General features: G+C 41.4%; 1 protein-coding gene across 2 annotated transcripts; it reads right to left on the bottom strand.

Annotated features, from left to right (window-relative positions):
* Window positions 1–839: 839 nt before the first annotated feature.
* Window positions 840–14,086, bottom strand: kbtbd13a (kelch repeat and BTB domain containing 13a). 2 transcript variants are annotated; one of them, XR_006309474.2, is made up of 2 exons: window positions 13,993–14,086; window positions 840–1,242 (listed from the first exon to the last, which is right to left on the bottom strand). XR_006309474.2 is itself a non-coding variant. In XM_087981168.1 (2 exons), the coding sequence occupies exon 1, from the start codon at window positions 7,954–7,956 to the stop codon at window positions 6,592–6,594; it is 1,365 nt and encodes a 454-aa protein (XP_087837294.1). In that variant the 5' UTR covers window positions 7,957–8,076; the 3' UTR covers window positions 840–1,242; window positions 6,535–6,591. The 2 variants fall into 2 exon arrangements, 1 of the variants encoding a protein (XP_087837294.1); XM_087981168.1 differs by lacking the exon at window positions 13,993–14,086 and adding an exon at window positions 6,535–8,076.
* Window positions 14,087–15,476: the final 1,390 nt, after the last annotated feature.

Here is a 15,476-nt window from a genome sequence, read left to right as displayed (position 1 = left end):
ACGGGAAACAAGCAGTCATACTGAAAAATCCAGGGCTTAGATCCAGCTTATTTGGCAAGCCTGACAGAAATCTATATATGGAGATATCTCCCCGGAGCTGGTGGAGAAAAGGAAGGATGAAGGACTTGAACAGGATCAAACAAGATCGCTCACAAATTCAACTGCAGCTCCCTCTGGTCAGTTCACTTCAGTATGAATGGATGGCATAACATTTAGCATCAATGAGGAAACTGATTCTTCTTGCTTTTACTTCACTCATGGGAAGTGTTGCACATTCTGACCATAAATGTATCTGGCATAAATAATCTGCTAAATTCTAAACTGAGGGAAAATTAAACACTGACAAATGTAGCTCACTGAGAGACTGCCCTTCAGAGGAACCTGCCTGCTGGGATACAGGGATGTAATTTGACATTAATCCACATGGGCTGGAACAATGGGCAGAATTTTCAGTCCCTGAACAACATGGGTAATGGTAAGTAATTTGGGATATTTGCCAAACTGGAGAAATTTGATTCTTAACATTGAGGGAAGGAAGTCCAATTTTCACCAAAAGTTTGAGTGGCAGGATGGCATCCATTTTTTTAGAAAAATCCCTACAGTGTGGAAACAGGCCCTCCAGCCCAACAAGTCCACACAGACCCTCCAAACAGTAACCAACCCAGACCCATTCCCCTACTACTCTACACTTACCCTGACTAATGTACCTAACCCACACATTTCTGAATACCATGTGCAATTTTAGCTTGGCCAATCCACCTAACCTGCACAGCTTTGGACAATGGGAGGAAACCGGAGCAACTGGAGGACATCCATAGACAGGGGGAGAATGTGCAAACTTCACACAATCACCCAAGACTGTAATCGAACCTGGGTCCCTGGCGCTGTGAGGCAGCAGTGCTAAGACTGAGCCACTGCGCTGCCCTCACTAGTGAGTGGCGAGAGTGTCATTTACAACATATTAGCACTTTATTATTACCTGTGCTTGCTTCATTGATAGCGATTTGCTATTCTCCCACACAAAGTGTAGAGAATCTGGATGCCAACTGAGAGCAGATAGCTCCAGTTCGTAGGTTAGTCCTGTGGGCCTCCACCTTGGCCAGCCATCTCCAACATCTGAGGGCACACTCCATGGACAACGATCACCTGTAGCCCTCTTCTTCCCATGACACCCAACGGACTGTTTGCTTTTCCTCTGAGGAAGGGAAATCCACTTCTTTATAATGTGAGGACCTCTAAAACCTGAAATAGTTCAGAAAAGATTTACAAGGATGCTGCAGGAGTTGGAGTGTTTGAGCTAAAGGGAGAGGCCAAATAATCTGAAGCTATTTTCCCTGGAGCATCAGAGGCTCAGGGGTGACCTTAGAGAGGTTTATAAAATCATGAGGGGCATGGATGGAGTTAATAGCCATCTGAATGGATACATGAATAGAAGGGTTTAGATGCATATAGGCCAAATGCTGGCAAATGGGACTTGATTAATTTAGGATCTCTGGTCGGCATAGATGAGTTGGACGCAGGGTCTGTTTCTGTGCTGTTTTATTCTATGACTCTATGGCTGCATAAAAGACAACATCATTAAACAGTCCAAGATAAGATGTCTGTTTTTAGCATAAAGCTGTATGTGAACGTCATGCATTGACCTACTGTGTTGAGTAAAAATCCTGGCCACAGGCAATTTCGACCACATCATTCAAAATGGTGATTCAGTCAGATTGAATAGGATGGAGTTGCTTTTCTTGGAGCCTGAGGGGTGACCTTATAGAGGTTTATAAAATCACGAGAGGATTTGGTAGGGTAAATAGACCAAGTCTTTTTCCCGGATGAGAGAGTCTAAAACTGGAGAGTATAGGTTTAAGATGAGAGAGTAAAGATTTAAAAGGGACTTAAGGGGCCACCTTTTCACACAGAGGGTGGTACATGTATGGAATGAGCTAGAGGAAGTGGTAGAGGCTGGTTCAATTACATAATTTAAATGATATCTGGATGGGTTAATGAATAGGACGGGTTTAGAGGGATATGGGCCAAGTGCTGGCAAACGGGACTAGATTTACCTAGGATATCTGGTTAGCATGGATGAGTTGGACGGAAGGGTCTGTTTCTGTGCTGTACATCTCTATGGCACTATGGCTCTGCAATTGGCTGTGAGGAACAAATCATGCCATGCGAACTGTAAACAGTCACCTCAGTTACAGAAGTTGCACTCACCTTCCGTGGTTCCACAAGCAACACAAGGTGCAGGAGCTGCTCATTTCACACTGCGCACCGTAAAACATTCTACCTCATTATCCTCAACATGATGCTGCCTTTCTTGGGGATTGTGGAGGTTGGCAGTGGGGTGAGGGGCTCTTATTATTATTCTGACACGTATCATCTCATACTATACGTGCACCAAATGGCTTGAGCAGCACACACCTGATTAAAGCCAACAATATGCAAAGTCCATGCAGAGCTATCCCATTAACCCCTTGTCCAGGGCCTCCACATCCATGTTTGGAGGAAGCAGTTCAAATATTATTTATGTGACTGTGCCTGCCGAATGATCTCATTACTGAAGAGCTGTTTTGCGTTTGATGTTGTCCACATAGACTGATTGGTACCATCCCCAATGGATCTGGTTGGGGTCATCCCAGTGACTGCCACACTAAGGCAATTTATATGAACGGATGAGAAACATAAGCGTCTGAAAGCCAGGACCAGCATCATCCTCCGGCAAATGTTGAGCTAAACCCTGATACGACATTTCCAGTCATAGCTGTCTTCACGATGTGGTGAAGATACAAGACAGCCACAGTTGCTGACCTTCCATTGAGGGAGGAGCAGATGAGAGAGGGGCAGTTGCGCTGTACACTATTTAGAGGTGGTACAATGTCCAGTCTGTCAGCAATGCAACAGCTTTGACAACTGAAGCCAATAAGACCCATAATCTGTCTCTTCCAAATCAGGTTTCCATGCAGTTATGCCTGGGGGTTTGTACCAGTGCCGTGCAAAGATCACCACAGGATCCTTTGTATATCTGCTCTGGATAACTGGCTACATGATGGACAATGAGATCTATGTGAGCTGCAGCATTGTCCTGAGTAAGAATATGAGGATGTTCTTCAGACAGAACAGCACCTTCAACATCCTACAGCACAGCAGCGTCCACCAAAGCAACACTTCATTATCGCTCAATGGAACTGAGTTGCGTGGATTAATCTTTCATCGACTGTAAATGTTTCGATGCTGCAGAGGCCAGATTCCCTTGTAAAATCCTAAATACGAATGCAGCCTTAACATGTTGATCTTTCTATGTAGTTCATGCTGTTCAATAAAAGTTAAGGTTACATATAGATGGTAACCTTCACTACATCCAACACTTCATCTTTCAATCATGAAAAGTTTGATGCTAGTGGGAGTGCTACCAAAAGGATGGCTAAAATTCAGACAGAGTTAGAAGATTGTGGGATAGTTAGGCACTTTACCTTCTTTCTTATAGTGTTAATGAGATGACTTTTGCTCAAAGTGATGATGAAAAGTGAGCATATATTGACAAATGGAATAATGTACCTACCAATGAATTGCCATCCCTGACCAACTATGTGCCCTCTTTCTTTTTCCTTGCTGTCCCATTTCATCCAGTTGCAGTCTGGGGTCCACAGCTGGGCTAGAGGTAGCCTGCCCTACAATGGAACCTGTTGGCCTTGGTGTTTTGAGCTGGCGACCCTGGGGAGGTTTGTGACTGGAGGGTGTTGTATCCAGAGGCAGGCTCAGACTCGGGGCTTGAACCCCCCTCAAGCAACTTGGAGGTGGAGGAGTAGGGCACCTCTGGAGGACTTGAGACTTGGAGGCTCATGTGGTTCCTCTCCCCACGCCAGTCACTTTGCCAATTGGTTGAGCACCAATGGGTGCAGCGATGGTGTGCAGGTCTGTGTGAATATCTAGTCAACAGTAAAGATATTAGAGCTGGCCTCCATGGCAGTTACTAATCTGTCCATGGAGACAGTCTGATGCTCACATGCCAGAGGTAGCGTGGTACAGACAGTGTTACTGAGCTCCTTCAACCGTCAGTTGTGTTTTCCAAGTCCATCCAAAATACCTGCCTCTGCCCTTGTGCTTGCTTGTACGAATGTCAGATACCGTGGGCTCCTCTCCTGTCAGGGGCTGAGCAGGTGTCTGTCTCCTGCAGTCCTCTTGAATGCCAGCGAATTGAAGTGTGAGTGTGAGGTAGCAGAGCAAAGATGGCAGCACTTGCCCTCACAGAGCACGAAGGTTCATTGTGTTGCATCGCTGGGCATTTCTCTGGGCCATGTACACTGCACTGACCCGGGTGGCAATTACATACTAACCTGGCATGATCTGGTGCCAAGATCCCTTCTGGTGACCCTGGAGAAGTGGCCCCATCCCACCAAGAACTCCAGATCCCTATCGACAAATCAGGGTGCCAATTCAATCTGTCAGCCATCTCCAGGGTAATGTATCTGACATTGCAACCATACTAACCTGTTCCTAGGCTGGCTGCTACTGACCTGGTGCCAGCAGTAAGAATCCTAGATGGTGTCAGTGGTGGTGAGTACATTAGCCGTTGGTGAAGATGGGATACTGTGAGAGTGATGCTGTGGAGATGGAGCATGTACATAATGAGGTGAGGAATGTAACATTGTCTGAGAAAACTCACTGGAGCTCATAGTGAGAAACTCTCCATGAATCTCTCCAGAATTGACACTGAGCTAATTTTTGGCTCCTATCAATCTTGTAACATGGCCATTCGGTTTACTGAATGTGTGGTGTGTTTACCGTGCAGATATCTGGCACATGCTGTAGGTGTTACATTGATGTCATGGTGTACCATTGTTTAAGACCCCCGTCCATTGACAGATCCCTACTGACAAACATGGCAGACGGCTTGTTTGTGTGTCTGTGCAAAAGAACATGTCAATTCAGTAATACTGATTGCTTTTGGCTCTGTTTGGAGCACCAACACATTGATAGAAAAGGCAAGGTGAGGATGCTGCAGACATCGAGGTAGCTGCTCAGTGAGTGCACACGAAGAGAGCAAGCAAGCCGAGTTGGCAGGCTGATCCAATCCATGAGCTGGGTGCCTGAGCAAGAAATGCAGGCAGTCCCCGGGTGTGAATGAGTTCTGTTCTGGAGTCCGTTCACAGTCGATTTGTGTACAAGTCCGAACACAATGCAGGAAATGGAAAGCAACCATTTGCAAGTCAGGAAATGTTTCAGGTCGTAACATTACAACTTTCTATGGGATTGAATTTGTAAGTACAAGTACTCATAAGTCAGACGTTTGTAACCATGAGGCAGCATTGCATAGCTAGTTGCTGGTGCACCGGGAATGTAGGTCTGCGCTTCCTAAGCATCACACAAGTTATCATGAGGTGCATTGAAGATCATCAGAGATTGAGTAGTGTCCAATCCAATGTCCTTGAATACGAAGTGTTTGCGGCTGGTGCCTATCCATCATGACCTGAGATACTGTTTGACGCAGAACTACATGGAGGCTCCTCACAGTCAGCAGCGAGCTGATGTCGCTCTGAATTCCACGTTGAGCCTGTCCGTTGTGTTTGGTAAGACAGGAAGGGCAGCACGATGGCTCAGTGGTTAGCACTGCTGCCTCACAGCACCAGGGATCTGGGTTTGATTCTAGCCCTGGGCGACTGTCTGTGTGGAGTTTGCACATTCTCCCCATGTCTGTATGGGTTTCCTCCGATTTCCTCCCACAGTCCAAAGATGTGCAGGCCAGGTGAACTGGCAATGCTAAATTGCGTATAGTGTTCGTCAGAGGGAAATGAGTCTGGTTGGGTTACTCTTTGGAGGGTTGGTGTGGACTTGTTGGACTGAAGGGCCTGCTTACACACTGTAGGGAATCTAATCATTCAAGCTGAATACTAATGAGGTGAGTTGTAGCATTAATAAGGCATGTAACAAGCGATAATTTTGCTCAATTGGCTATTAGCTGCTACTTAGCAAATAATACGTTTCATGCAAAAGCATAAAAGATTGAGCAAGATGCTCCCAATACTAAGGTAGGCCTGATCATACTTTGCACCCAGTTCTGTCACAAATTTCACCATGTTGCTCAGGCCACTGTAAGATTCCATCTTAGTTTATTTTGATACTCTGGTGTAACATCTGAAATGTGCTGGGTAGCCAATGGAAGGCAATCATGACTATAAAACTTTAATTCTGATTATCTTTAATTTCATCTTACAACCAAAGGCACATCTTAGCTTTCTCAATAACAATCTTCAATATTATCTAGCATTCACATTGCCTAGGAGTAGAAAATCAGCAGACAAGATTTTAAACTGAGCAAATTGAGAACTTTCTACTTCAAAGATTTGTGGACTGAATGACCTTCTGTCCCCATGAACGATGATTTAATTGAAATATTCAGCAAAAGGAAACGACTGATTCCTCATTCAGATAATTGCACAACCACTTTCATTCCTGGACAAGTTAATGCTGAAAACCATTTTAATGGGTCCTATAAATGAATCTAAACAATATATTTGCAAATTGTTCTTTCCCCACTCCTACCTTATCAGTTTTTAGAACGAAGAGTACATAGGGAGCATTACAAATCACTTCCCGACTTTAGTTTTGTTGCAGAGCAGACAATCGAATCTTCGGCAATCTTAGTAAGAATGTGTGCATAGAACCACTTCGAGGAAATCCTGCCCCTTCCTTTGCTGGCTTCCATTTGTCTTCCTGGATGTTATAAATTAGAGTTAACATCCGGTTTACTGTAAAAACTGTATCCCCTCTGATGGCTGCTGTAAAAAGTGCACCTTTGCTGTTCACGTACTGACCAGACAATGCAGTCCATTGTTGCCTTGTCAGATTGAAGCAATCAATCATGCACCTCAAGAAATCATCTGCTGGTCCATTTCTCATAACATACAGATTGTCATTATGTGCAACCATGCAATGACCATAGCTTTGTTGGCGTTTTAGTGTAGTTACAAGGAGCCATTTGTCTTTATGGGTCCTATACTCATAGACATCTGTGGTGTCCAATGGTAACCAAAGACACACAAAGATCCTCCCCATCGTGCGGGCACAGGCTATACCTGCTCCAGGGTGAGGCAGATGTGCAGCAAAGGACCATATGTTAGATGCCACATGGTACTTTTCGACAGTGGCAAGAACTGTATTCTTGCACATTCCTCCCAGGGCAAACAAGCAACCATCTTGTCCAGTCAATGTCAGGTTGTAGCGAGGATGTTGAAGGCTTGAAAATTCACTCCAGCTGTTTCTTTCAGTATCATAGCAAAAACAAGGCTTTACAATCTGCTTGCTCAGTCCATCAACCCCTCCAACTATGTAGATATTGTTGCCCAGCACGGTAATGCCAGCGAGAGACGTGCTGGCTTTATCTGGTAACAAACTCAAGGGTATCCAATGATTGTCTGTTTCGTCCAAATAACACATGGTTCTAGAAAAGTCATCCAAGTGATGTTCTGAAGGGAAGTGAGTAGCCACCGCCACAAATGTACTTGGAGACAGGGATTCAATATAATCCAACTGGTCTTCAGGCAAAAAGCTCAAATCTTCCCTTACATTCTTGTAAACATCCCTAATAAACAGGGCTGAGGCATGAACCAAATCAATTAACCCAAATGTAGCTGCAGCCTGGAGCATCAGGAGACAGTTACTTGAATTGATTGTATGAATCAGATGCTGTGTCAGAGGCTTCACTAGTAGAAAGGCTGCGCATTCAATGGCATCAAGGATTCTGTCACTGTCCAGAATAGGCTGCTCCTCTTTCAGGACTTTCAACATGACATTAAAGCCACAGGCTGTTAGCTCATGCAGCTGGATCTCCTCCTGAGTGCACTCCCGCATGCCCGACTCAAAGAGAGCCCTGAAGTAGTCACTGCTTTCAATCAGCACATGCTTCTCGACGGTGAATAGCTCATTCTCCACTTTCACACGCACATAACCCAATGGTGGATGCATCACTCAAACAGTGTTGCCTTAGTAACAATGATCAACTACTCACTTCAGACTCTTGGAACTGAAGTAATATTTACAACTCTAACAAAATTCAGCGACCTGTAACTATAATGGCAGCCCGGGTCTTTATATTCTTCTGTTTTGAGCTGCTTGTTTAAAAAGTCTTTCGAACCACTAACTGTAATCACAGCCTCTGCTAATAGGTTATTAATATCCCAGGCTATAGATAGCTACCCTCGCCTGCCACATGTATCAGACATGTCTCAGGAGAAACAGGAATATCAAGGACCTAGCTGTAAACCACTCCAAACAACCTCTATCTGGCCTCTGATAATGGAGTGGAATTGTCTTAGTTTTGTTTTCCTTCACACTTCAATTTTTCTGCTTATATCATTGTCAACATTTGGAAAACAATCAACAGCTTACTGTTGCATCCAGATATATATATATGCGGTACTAGGGCTCATGAAGTTCATGTTGTGAAACTTCTTTGTAAAATGTCTGAAATTCAGTGTAAGCTCCAAAGGAATATTTTAGATGGACAATTTGGGGTAAAAATTGGTTTAGATTCATCTTTTGTTCCTCATTTTTGTTATGAAGCTTCTTAAAGCAGGATTATAAGGATCCTTCTTTGTACCTGAAAAGCAAGAGTCAAAAACTCAAACCCCCCCCACGACCTCCCGACTACATGAGGGGACATGGACTAATTCCCTCTTGAAACCAAAGGCCTATCAATGGATCAAGCTCTAGTTCAACAGGTTGAAGGGATATAGGGTCATAGAAATGTGCAGCACAGAATTAAGCCATTCAATTCATTGTGTCCATTCTGACTCTCTGAAAGAGCCACCCAATTAGTTCCCTAGTCCAACTCAGTTTACATAGCCCCGCAAAGTTTACTTTTCGAATGGATATCCAATTCATTTCTGAAAATAACCTTTTGAATCTACAAACAATCAATTTACCTATCCTGCCATTTTCAGATAAAAGTAAACATTCATCTCTTAAAATGGAGCTTGTATGACAATGTGGGCCATGTGAACTGAGTGGCTTTCTTCATGCCAAAACATCTATGTTCTTGAGTGATTTTGGAATGTTGAAGCCAAATTCACTCTCATAGCTATAAAACACCAAAGATATAACTGGAGGCACTGTGCACACACACACACTTACATACACACACACGTGTGCAAGCACACACACATATACAAACACACTTGCACATTTACGCACACATTTGTGCACACACACTTACATACACACACAGACAAATACACACACGCACAGACACAATTACACACACACTTACATACACACAGATGCACACATGCATGCGCGCACACACACGCACGCGCACACACACACACTGAGCTGGTTTTACTGAAACAGCCTGCATTACAGTGGAAGATAAAGCTTGTACCAACTGGAATTTGCCATACCACATGGAAGCAGAATGGCTTGAAATACAGATTGAACAAAACAAACCAGACCACAAACATCTTTAGTTTATCATTGTACATGTAATACATGAGGAATTGAGCCTGGAGGAAGGGCTTTTAGCTTAAGCTATAGTGCCAAGTGATTATTTCTAACGTGAATTCAGTGATTAGCTTGATCAAATGAGCTCACAGAATGTGAAATAATCTGAAAGAAGTTAATATAAGGCTCAATAGTTTGGGAACTGAAATTGCATTTCAGCACTAGGCTTTACCTTGACCAATTTCAATCAGCTGAAATGCAGGTTTTGAGATGGAAAACTATATATTCTTTTATTCAGTGTCATCATGAATTAAATGATACAACAGCAAACCAAAGCCAAGTTTGATAATTATTTGCTGCAAGCCAAGAATTACAGTAAAACTCAAAGCAGATTGCAGGCTCATTTCTACGGCCGTATTAATTTCTAAAAAAAAACAAAGAACTGCTGATGCTGGAAATCAGAAACAAAAACAGAAATTGCTGGGAAAATTCAGCAGGTCTGGCAGCATTTGTGGAAAGAAAGCACAGTTTAATGTTTTGGATCCAGTTCTGTAGAAGGGTCACTGGACCTGAAACTTTATCTTGGTTTTCTCTCCACAGATGCTGCCATACCCCAGCTGAGTTATAGAGTCATAAAGATATACAGCATGGAAGCAAACCCTTTGGTCCAACTTGTCCATGCCGACCAGATATCCTAAATTAATCTAGTCCCATTTGCCAGCATTTGGCCCATATCCCTCTAAACCCTTCCTATTTGTATACCCATTCAGAAGTCTTTTAAATGTTGTACTTGTACCAACCTCCAACACTCCCTCTGGCAGCTCATTCCATACATGTACCACCCTCTGCGTGAAAACGTTGCCTCTGAGATCCATTTTAAATTTTTCCCCGTCACCTTAAACCTATGCCCTCTAGTGTTAGTCTCCCCCACTCCAGGGAAAATACCTTGGCTACTCACCATAATCATGACTCATGATTTTGAAAACCTCAAAAGGTCACCCCTCAGCCTCTGACACTCCAAGGAAAACAGCCTATTCAGCCTCTCCCTATAGCTCAAATTCTCCAACGCTGGCAACATTTTGAACCCTTTCAAGTTTCACAACGCCCTTCCTATTACAGGGGGACTAAGAGGTTTCTCAGCAATTTCTATTTTAGTATCAATTTATGCACTTAGTTTGAAGACATATCGTAAATATTTTGCAAAATCTATTTGGATTATAGTCCACAAACAGGATTTAACTAAGATTTATTTTACTTTTAAGGGATTGAAAGAGCTGACAATGTAGTTGCATTTTCTCCAATCTTTGTATGGAGAGTTAGTTTTGCACAAAGTTCTGATGGAGGTAGACATGACTTATCTGGCTCCTGATAATTATAATTAGGCTTAACTAGCTAATGTTAATTGTACCTATAATTATTATGCAATTTTTCTTTGATATCCAAAGGTACATTCATGTGCCACTAAACAATTTTTTTCCAGCACCAAATCACCCATATTACTCTTCACCTTTATTCAGCACCACAAAATCACCTGTGTTTCCAATTAATTACCAATTTACATGCAAAACCCTTCAGGGGCAATGCAGTAACCCCAAAGGTGAGGGAAAAGTAGGGACAGAAGGATGAATCATCCAATAGATATTTTAATGAAGCTATCCAGACCTGTTATGACACAGCCCTGGAGCAGTTATGACTTGAACATTGATCTCCTGGCCCAGAGGTAGAGACAATACCACTACCATTGTATCACAAGAGTTCAGCAATACTTCAGCAAGGTTTATGCAATAGATATTTTCAAAGTAACCTGCTCAGAGATGTTATTATGCCCCTCTGGAGCAGGTGGGACTTGAACATGATTCTCCTAGTTCAGAGAGAGGACGCTATCTCTGCACTATAAGAGTCAGACAAGGGTTATGCAATTTCTTTGTTGCTGAACAACCTGTCCAGAGATATTATTGTTACACACTTCTGGAACAGGGAGGACATTAACCCAGGCCTCTGGGTCCAGACCCATCCAAGATGTTTCATCAAATGTCTGAGCAGGTTGATTAAAATAAATAGAGTTGGTGACAGTAAACTATCCTAACCTTCAGCTGCTAGAGATTGCTATCCATGCAGCTTTCTAGCAGTAGTGGTGATCAGAAGATATGAGCCTTCCAATTGCATAAAGATTTGCATTTATATAGCAACTTTCATGACCGTATGATGTCCAAAAGTATTTTGCAGCCAATGAGTACTTTATTTTCTGAAGTCAACGTTGTTTTAAATTTTCACAGCAAGGTTTCACACTGTGAAAGAGATACTAGATCAGAATTTACCATAAGCATTGAATGAATGGCACTATTTTTAGATTTATGTATGTTCATTTATATTCTGCAATCTTTTAAAAGTATTGTTAGGTCCTTTCTCTTGGTTTAACTATTCAGATGAAATCCTGTCCAGACATTTGAGGGGTGCATGAGCAGGGCAAGCAGCTGTGTTACAGTTGAACCAATCAGAATAACGATTGTAAATGAGACTTCAAACCAGGAAGAGGCTGGTAGAATACTGAATTCCATGCCAACTAAAGAATAAAAAGTGAAATAATAAGAGAGAAAGCTAAATTCCACTAAAACTGACAGAATAAAACAAGACAGAAATGTTTTAAAAATTTGTTTTTATCAAAACATTTACAACAAAAAGCATTAAGTCTCCAGACTTCCCTATTTTTTTAAACAATGGGATTTTCATGTCATATCTGGTAGGCAGAACCTCACCATCATAATCCATTTGAAATACAACAACTTCACCAGTACTGGACCTTCCCAGAATGACCCAACAATGTCCATTTTATGCATAAGTCTCTCGAGCAGGATTTGATCCTACAACTTTCTGATAGGAAGAAGAGAAGCTACTGCCCCTATCAGACCTGACGCCTTTCATAACAGCTTTCTGTCTTTTCTGTGACAATACCAGAATCATATCTAGATCATAAGTAATTTGATCAATAGGAATCATTTGATTAATACAAAATTATAACAAGGAATTCATTAGTTGGCATATGCAATATGCTTTTAATATATCATTGCTATGGTAATAGCACTCAATCTTTTTTGTGAATAAACTAATTGCTATCTGCTGAGATAAAATATCAATTTGAGACTGAGGATGAAATGTCTTTAAATGTGTATCTCACCCAGCTACTAAGCAGATCAATGTGCAGTTAGATACCCTCCTGTTCATGTTGACTGGTGACTGCCAGGCAAGAATATTAATAGCCCTGTTCAGGATGGAGGTCTGCCAGTGTCCAGATAGATTGTCCTTTAAATCAACTTGTCCAGGAATGTTAATTCATTCTTCCAGAGCAGGTGGGACTTGAATCCTGGTCTTCTGGCCATAGGTAGGGACATTACCACTATCACAAGAGCCCAGGTAAATGTCAGATATGTGAGTGAGGGTGATGGTGTGTTAACAGTTCATTGGGGAGTCGAAGTCACTTTTACATGCAGGGTGCAGCCTGGACCTATAGATCATGATAATATTGTATTTCGCTTTTTCTTCACCACATGGCTCACCAAGAATTTCTCTTGCCCTTGCGTCTGGTTGTTGGTGTGTGTTGCAAGGATGTGCAAGTGTTATGAATGCACAAGCACTTGGCTGTCTAGTCCTAGGATGGGCTTCTGGCTCAGAGATAGGAATTCTACCTACTTCACTCCCAGACCTCCCAGTACATAAATAAACAAAGCTCAATCTCAAAAATTAAAATTGTAGCTACTTAGACAGTAAAGAGTGGAGAGTGTATAACTGAATGTTTGTTTACCTATATTAAGGGCTGGATCTTAACTCCAAGTTAACATTACCAGATTTATATTGTATGAAGCTAGAATCACTTACATCAATTTACATTACAAATATATTCTCGGAGTATCACAGCTTTCCTGAAATAAATGGAGATGAGTTTGAATTAGTTGAGCTCCTTGTTTTTACGCTATTACTTTGATGGCTTTATACAATTTTTGATTCCAGTGAAGGTCGATATTTTAATTTGCTTGATGCACAAAGACATTGCCTTGCCAGTTCACCATAGATTTAAAACAGCCAACCTGGCACTCATCTATTGTATTGTTTAATTGTTATAGCAGCATTTTCCTCATTATGTAGGAATTTAAAACAAATAAGAACATGCAAGGACACAGAGTAAAACCTCCAGATTATGAATACCCAACCACCTGAGTTGAATGAGAACTGAACAAACCACCGTTACAGTTAATGGACTCTGTATATGAACACTTAGTACAGCATTGCAACGAAGGACATGTGGTAATGCAGGTCATGAATTCTTGTACATCACCCTGTTAAGGAAAATACTTGGCATATTTTTGAGTATTTTCACCAACTGATAATTGTGGAGACTGGATTCAAGACTGGATTCAAGAATGCTAAATACGTGATTGCATTTGCTTTTTGTACTGTTTGTGGAATGTTCCTGTCTAAATATTGTTAAGTAGAGAGAGCTTGAGCAAAAGTTCCCCCAAAAAAACTTCCTCTAGACAGTACAAAGTTTAAGAAAACAATTTTCCTTACCTTTCAATCATACTTCAAAATCCTACAGGAAGAAAGGAAAAGGAGAAACTGGAACCAATGGAAGATTACATCAAAGCAAGTTGGAAAGACGATCTGAGGAGAAAAGAGAATCTGTGAATAAAACATCGCTAAGAAGACAAAACAAAAGATTATTTCACTAATACAATAACACATAAAGTGAAAGTATTAAGAGGTGCAAATTGGTTTGAAACTAAGGATTAGCATAAGATTGCAAATGGTTACCTCATCTAAATGTTCACACAGGAAGACATAACCCCCTCATCATAAAATCCAATACAAAATTCAGGATATTGAAATAAATGAAGTTAAAAATCTAGACAAGCCGTAAGTTCTTTATACAAATATTCAGGATAATATGGAGCTTATTCCCCACGTCAAACAGCCAACTCCACTTTATACAGGCAAGATCTTGTCTTACAAAGTGACTTAAGTTTTTTTAGAGCAAATGACAATCCAAGTCAACCTCAAGCAACCATGTAACATTATGTACTTGTTTATCCAAAAGCTATTTGATAACACTGCTAAAATGTTATGGATTACACTTCAAACTGTGGGGATTTGGTTCAAATCTTCAGTATGTATACAGATTTTAAAGATTACAAAACAACAGCAATTGCTTAACAGAATAAGATCAAATTGAGGGAAGAGTTTTGTGAAGTTCCTCAGGGCTGAGTACTTAGTGGACTCAATATTAAAAATATTTCCAAACAATGCACAGAAGGAACAAACAGTACAAACAGTATGTTGAGCCACCTTTCCAAAACTATAGAATATAAGTCATTGTTCACCCTGCATACAAATTGTGATCAAATTGTACTGTATTCGGACCACATCCTGGTTAATGTGTTCATGTTCTGGTCACTGAGCTACGAGAGAGATAGCCAAGTGCCGGTGGCTATGAAGAGAACTGATCCCTTCTGTCAGGTTCTGAATTATGATTGGAAAACTGAACAAGCTGGAGCTTTTCTGCTGGAACTGAGCCATCTGAGCCACGATCCTATATCAGTATACAATTCATGACTTGGCTATTCCGGAATAAAGTTTTAAATTGATTTGAGAGCGGAAGATAGTGGTCACTAATTGAAACGAGTAAAGGGTACTGAAAGAACTGACATTAGAAAGTCTTCAAGCAGTTACGGACTCACAGACATCGTAGTGAAGAAAAACACTCTGAAAGCATTTAATGAGCTAAGTATAAGAATGAGGGAGATGTAATGATTTTCTAGATGAATTAATTAAAAGGGACTGAATAGTTTTCTGGAAATACAAGCATTGTGTGTTTTTTTTCTTTAACACAATTCCCCATTATAACAAACACTTATATTTCAATGTCTTCTAATAGGCCACTGCAACCCGATGACACATTATGCTTACAATTATGATAGTTGAATTTGATACAATATGTCAGTGTTAGAAATACAGAGGGTAAAACAGAATAGCTCCTGAATTGATTGAGAGCAGGT

This window comes from Chiloscyllium plagiosum, unplaced genomic scaffold (assembly GCF_037043375.1).
Source record: "Chiloscyllium plagiosum isolate Xiang-an unplaced genomic scaffold, Cpla_swu_hap1 HiC_scaffold_39, whole genome shotgun sequence".
Lineage (NCBI taxonomy): Eukaryota > Metazoa > Chordata > Chondrichthyes > Orectolobiformes > Hemiscylliidae > Chiloscyllium > Chiloscyllium plagiosum.
This window is presented reverse-complemented; position numbering and strand designations above follow the sequence as displayed.